This window comes from Lactuca sativa, chromosome 8 (genome assembly GCF_002870075.4).
Source record: "Lactuca sativa cultivar Salinas chromosome 8, Lsat_Salinas_v11, whole genome shotgun sequence".
Classification (NCBI taxonomy): Eukaryota; Viridiplantae; Streptophyta; class Magnoliopsida; order Asterales; family Asteraceae; genus Lactuca; species Lactuca sativa.
In genome coordinates this window covers 316,746,659-316,753,078 of record NC_056630.2, presented here as the reverse complement: position 1 = coordinate 316,753,078, position 6,420 = coordinate 316,746,659, and the positions used below count along the sequence as shown (strand labels likewise).

Genomic DNA, 6,420 nt, shown 5'->3' with positions numbered 1-6,420 from the left:
ATCGATTTGTCGCAAATAACAAATCATATTATTCTAATTTAATTGGCTAGTTTCATCCATAAATCATATACATTCATCACGGGAAAATATGATTATAAGAAAGGTAGATTGAAACTGTCCATTTATTAGACGAATTAACAGTTGAAACAAAAAACTAAAACCAACATGAAAACACAAATTCTAGACTTATAAAACTACATGGAAAAGTCTTACCCTTAAAAGTTTTTACGTCACTGGATGGCTATACGCGTCAACATAAAATCCCATGATTTGATGCATATTATCATTTTTTCAATAACTGTAGAATAACTGATAAATATAAAACTCAAAATAGGGAGTGCATCCTTGCAAATGCGATAGAAATAAAAAGATAGTAGAGGAAATCTTGAATTTAATGTCGAAAAAATGGGACATGAGATGTCCTATTTATACCTACAAGAGACCCCAAAAATCAGGCAATGATGGCGGTTGGTCACTAACTATCAGCCACCTGACAGACACAAGTCTATCTCTAGTTGCAACACTTATATGTCACCAAAGTAGACTTATCAATTATGGAACTGATGGTTGTTTCCAGTGGCGGACGCATAACATTTTCGTAGGAGTGACACTAAATTTTTTTTCCAAATAAATCTATATTAGTAGTGTCACTCGTGTTTTAAGCCGGTGCACCCAATAGAAAAAACATTAAAAAAAAATTTTACACTACGTGCCGGCGTCGGAGCAGTGGCCCGGGACCCCTGGGGCACCACTAAGGTCCGCCACTGGTTGTTTCTAACTATTTGAGTCACATTAAAAATAAAAATCTCTTCAGCTCCTAACAAAGTGCATAGTGTGCCTAAATTGTGTCATTTCACGAACCTCATGTCTCACGTTTACGGCCCGACTAGAAGCATGTGTGGGCTTGCCCCATTCCTTAACCTTCACTAAAGCCTTTAAAGATTAAAGACAAGGAAAGCCACTGTAAACTCACTCAATGTGTTCTCCCTTGTCTATACATGAGACAAAGAAAACTAGCCAACTTGTTTATTGTTAGCTCTTTTATAAGATCCAACAATAGACGTACGCATTGGAATCATTTTCGAAAAATAAATAATAATTTGAAGACAAAATATAACTACCTTTGATTCTTTTTGCTCACAATAACATCATTGAAGACAGTGAAAATGGTTACCTAATATAGAAATGAATAACATGAGTTTGTTGACGATGGACGGAGTTTGTGGCCGAAGATGAATTGTAGGGCGATGGTGAATGAGAAATATGAAAACGACGACTCTTGAAGTTGAAGGTTTGGTGAACCAATTTTTAAAATAATCTTAATAAAGCTTTTAAATAAACAAAAAAAAAATAATATTTAAAAAGGTAAAATAGTTATTTTATATGTATTATGGACTAAAAATGCAAGAAAATAAAAACCAAAGGGACCATTTTTGTAATTTAATCTTATGATTTTCTATTACATGACCCGTACTGTATCACATATTTCGATTTGTTGAATTATTTAAGTATCAACCACTAGGAGTAGATCTGTCACATGTCTCCGTCTCAGCCCCACATCCTCCGCTACTTTAATGGCCGATCTGATCTGACATTAAATTTATTTTTTCTTGTGGGTCAAAATATTAGGAATTTATAGTCAAGAAACAATTTAAACTTTTTACTAAATTCTCATCCATCAATCTTTATCATCTGTATCGATTTGTTTTCACCTACTTTATTACGAAAAGCAAAACCATTTATGCAACAACTTCGTAAAAAAAAAGACAAAATTTATGTAATCAATCATCAAAAAAGTCGACCCATCTTATTGAGATTACATCTTTTCAGCTTTACACGGTTAATCTTTCCAAAATTCACCAAGCATTTGTGGGAAATTATACGAGAATCTGATTGGTAAACTGATGCCCACCAGGTGTTTGTTAAAATGCCTCTACGAGTTCCTTTTTGTTTTACTCTAGTTACATAAGTTACTTTGTTGGTAATAAAAAGATGGAACATGTGGTCTGTGGAAAATATGATTTGTATCTCCTATGTTTACCTTTCATGGGGTTCTTTTAGGGATCATGATTAGGTTTTCAATTTTTTATCAGATGTCCAGACAGATGAGAAAGAGACAAGCCTTTTTCACGACTTCATAAAAACTGATGGATAAATATCAAGTTATACAAAAACACTCCACATGCATATTTCTTGTAGGCTTCAGTTTTCGACCTTTCTTTTTGTCTTCATTCTGATAATTTCTCGGAAACTTGAGGGTGTTTTTAGTCTTGCTCATTATCTTTAACTAATACCCCATGCTTCTTTCTATCTGGAGGTCCATCTACTTCACAGTTTCTTGGAGGCTTTATTAGCTCTTCTTATCTTGAAGCGTTTTAATGGGTGAATCTATGGTGGAAGCACAAAACATTCAAAACAAGGTACATCTTCTTGCCGATTTTGCAATTAGGGTTTATAAACCGGTTCTGTTTGTACAGATTTACTTCAGAAACAGATCAGATTCTTGCTAAATTTACCACTGATTTGTCCTATCAACACTTCAAACATCTTCACCTAACAATTCTTGCTTAGATTCGTCTCGATTGTTAACAAAATTCGTGACTACAACTATTCACAGATGAGAGAATCAGTCGCCTCTCGTGAGACTTTGGGAGTATCGGTTTCTTTCGGTAAATATGAGAACGATTCACTTTCATGGGAGAAATGGTCGACTTTTTCACCGAATAAATACCTAGACGAAGTCGGAAAATGCTCGACGCCCGGATCTGTAGCGCAAAAGAAAGCCTTTTTCGAAGCGCATTACAAGAAAATCGCCGCCATGAAAGCTGAAGCAGAGGCGGAGGCGGAGGCGGAGCTATTAAATCAACAGAAAGCAAGGGAAACAGGTCCTTCAAGATCAGACGATTATCCACAAGACAATTTCGAAGAAACTAAGAAAGAACAAGAAGAAGTTATCGAAATTAAGCCTTGCGAAACCGACGAAGAACTCCAAGTCGAGATTTCAACAATGGAGGCATCTGAAAAATGTCAAGACGCGAACGAAGAAGAAGTTTCTTCAGTAAAAGACGAAAGCTTTAAAGAAGTTTCCATGATTGTATTAAACAACAGTCGTGATAATCCACAAGAAGCTATTCTAGTAAAAAACGATACCTTTCAAGATGAATCTGAGCATTTGTTACAATCTCAAACCCCGATAGCGTTAAACATCAATGGCGACAAGCTCGATGAAGCTGTTTTGGTCAACGATGAGAGTATGAAACTGGTCAAACAACATTTCAAAGTCGATTTAGAAGACCCTAAAGAAATTAAGCAAGAAACTCCAAAACCAAAAGCTAAAAAGGTGACATTTACAGATTTACTTAACCCATTAACGAAAAAAAGAAACCTTTTTTCTTTTTTTTTTTTTGATAAATCTCGTTTTATTAAATTTCCACCCATTTTGATTTTAGGTAAATCCAACGAAATTAGAAACGAAGAAGAAACCAACGTCAATTATACCCAAATCCCCTGAAACATCATCGACAAAATTATTAAAACCAAAAGCAACTCCTACACCCATGGCTTCCACTCGATCATCATCATCAAAAAAAGCAAATGCCACGTCATCATCATCATCAAAGAGCATAAGAACTGCTCCAATGTCGCTTCATTTATCAATGAGTATGAATTCTGTAACTTCTGATACAGCTTCTTCTTCTGTTGCTTCATCAAGAAGACGATCTTTATTCATGGAGCAAATGGGGGATAAGGATATTGTTAGGCGAGCTTTTAAGACTTTTCAAAACAGAATTAATGAATTACCCAATGAAATCAAACAGGTATTTGATTATTTTTTATTACAAAACGTTTTGTTTTAATGTTATATTGTAAATTGAGCTTTTAAGATGTTAGTTTTTGAGAGTTGTTTTGGTTTTTGGAAGACACCAATAAAGGAAACAGAGTCCAAGGCTTCAACTTCCATGGCATCTCAGAAAGAAAATGAAAGGTATTTTTTATATTTTTATATAAAAAAAAAGATGAAATGAATTCATGAGCTTCTTTTATGTATAAAAATATATCATTTTTGATTATTCCAAGTTTGTAAATAAATGTAGGTCAAGAAAAGCAGCTGAGAAAATCAATCCTGTTAGAGGGAAATTAGAACAAACATGGAAATCCGAATCATTAGGGTAAGAAATTATTTATTTATTTATTTATTTATTTTTAATAACTCTTTTATGTTTATAATTTATATATATAATTTCTGTAATAGGAAAAAGGCAACATCATCATCATCATCAGTAGTTTTGAGAAGCAATGAAAGAGCCGAAAGACGAAAAGAGGTATTATGCAAAATTACCAAAAAGGGCATGAAAAACTATTTCCTTAAAAAAAAAATTTGTTTTTTGTTTTTCAAAAACTCACTATGGAAATTTCTTTACATTGAAACAGTTCTTCAAGAACTTAGAGCAAAAGTCAAATGCTAGAGAAGCAGAAAGAACTCAAATTAATTCAAAATCAAAGGTACACTTTCAAATTATCATAATATAAAAAATAAATATTTTTTTATAAATGAAAGTATGTTGCTATTTCCTTCACTTAACAAAAATTGTATTAAATAAATATGCATTTTTAGGAAGTAAAAGAAGCTGAGATGAAAAAGCTTAGACAGAACCTAAGTTTCAAAGCAAAACCAATGCCAAGTTTTTATAAAGCACAAGGGCTATCAAAAAGCACTTCAGAAAAGGTAACTTCTTTATTTTAACGGGAAAACTCCATAAAAGTCCTTATGTTTTGGCCTCATAATCGATTTAGTCCTCCATAAAAAACTAAATTTATGATGAAATCATAACAAAATTTTGAAATATGGGTCAAAACTCAAAAGTGTAATTTTGGACCAAATTTGTAATAAATTTTAAAATATGGGCCAAAAGTGTAATTTTCATGGGAAAACTCCATAAAAGTCTGTATGTTTTGGCCTCATAATCGAATTAGTCGTAAAAAAAAAAAAAACTAAATTTATGATGAAATCGTAACAAATTTTGAAATATGGACCAAAAGTATAATTTTGGACCAAATTTGTAATAAAGTTTTGAGTAAATTACTGAATTTGTCCCTATGGTTTGGTTAAAATTGCACATTTGGTCCCTAACTTTTATTTTGCACTCGGACCGTCCATGTGGTTTGATTTTGTTGCATTTTTCGTCCCTGTGGTTTGGTCAAAATTACATGTTTGGTCCCTAACTTTATGTATGTAAGGGACGAAAAACGTAACAAAATCAAACCATTGGGACGATCGAGTGCAAAAGAAAAGTTAGGGACCAAACGTGCAATTTTAACCAAACCGTAGGGACAATTTCAATAATTTACTCTAAAGTTTTAAATATGGACCAAAAGTGTAATTTTTAAAAGTGGGATGACCTATAGACCGGGTGAAAATGGTTAAGATTGAATAAAATAAAAACTAAATCGATTATGAGGCCAAAACATAATTTCTATAAAAAAACTAAATTTATGATGAAATCATAACAAAATTTTGAAATCGGGGCCAAAAGTGTAAATTTTGGACCAAATTTGTAATAAAATTTAAAATCATTGCCAAAGATATAATTTTTGAAAGTGGGATAACATGTTGACGGGGTAAAAAGGTCAAATTGAATGAGATTTAATTGAATAAATAAGATATAAGGACTAAAAGCAAAACATAATTCCTTTATTTTCATTGAAGGGTAGTTTGGGTAATTGATATAATCAAACATTTCTCTATATCTATCCTAAAAAATTTTAGTTCTCATGTAGTTATGGTTTTATTAAATTTTTAATAAAGCAGGAGGCTATAAAAAATGGAACACAAAGGCGACCAGATTCACATAATAGGTGATGATATATTGTTGTTGTAGTAGATCCTTTTGAGTGTTTAATTTTAGAAGAAAGAGAGTCGTGAAAATTGATTTAGGTAAATTTGTAATTTTGTTTAATGAACTTGTGAAGTTCTTTTAGATGAATTTATTATGAGGATGTTTGTTAAGATGTAGAAAAGTAGGGCCCACCATCAAGTATAGTCTTGGATATTGTGTGTAATGTAATGTCACTCTTTTTGTACATTGTTAGCTTTCAGAATTTAGACTGAAATATGAAAAAAAAAAAATGAATGAAGGAAAAACAGCCCAAAACTGAAAAACTTGTTTACACTTGTTTCAACTATATCGGTTTAAAATTGGATTGAAATAAGAATAAATTACACCAATGGTCCCTATGGTTTGGGGTAATTTGCGTGCTTGGTCTCTAAGTTATTTTTTTAACTCGGAAGGTCCTTATGGTTTGTTTTTGTTATGCGTTTGGTCCCTACTGTTTATTTTTGTTATGCGTTTGGTTCTTGTCTTATCTAAAAAGACTATTATTTAAAAAGGAAAAAATAATGGGGTAGATGAGGTAAGGTGA

At 32.4% G+C, this 6,420-nt stretch overlaps 1 protein-coding gene across 1 annotated transcript; it reads left to right on the top strand.

Moving 5' to 3' along the window:
• Nucleotides 1-1,708: 1,708 nt before the first annotated feature.
• Nucleotides 1,709-6,081, top strand: LOC111912389 (protein WVD2-like 7). The gene is made up of 9 exons (XM_023908128.3): nucleotides 1,709-2,420; nucleotides 2,618-3,340; nucleotides 3,450-3,818; nucleotides 3,921-3,985; nucleotides 4,095-4,169; nucleotides 4,253-4,322; nucleotides 4,432-4,503; nucleotides 4,616-4,726; nucleotides 5,810-6,081. Exons 1-9 carry the CDS (start codon nucleotides 2,379-2,381, stop codon nucleotides 5,858-5,860), a joined length of 1,578 nt encoding a protein of 525 aa, XP_023763896.1. The 5' UTR covers nucleotides 1,709-2,378; the 3' UTR covers nucleotides 5,861-6,081.
• Nucleotides 6,082-6,420: the final 339 nt, after the last annotated feature.

Coding starts and splice junctions, on each gene's coding strand:
- LOC111912389 (XM_023908128.3), top strand. CDS start 2,379: ATGGGTGAATCTATGGTGGAAGCACAAAACATTCAAAACAAG. Junction 3,986..4,094: donor TCTCAGAAAGAAAATGAAAG/GTATTTTTTATA, acceptor AAATAAATGTAG/GTCAAGAAAAGCAGCTGAGA. Junction 4,170..4,252: donor TGGAAATCCGAATCATTAGG/GTAAGAAATTAT, acceptor TTTCTGTAATAG/GAAAAAGGCAACATCATCAT.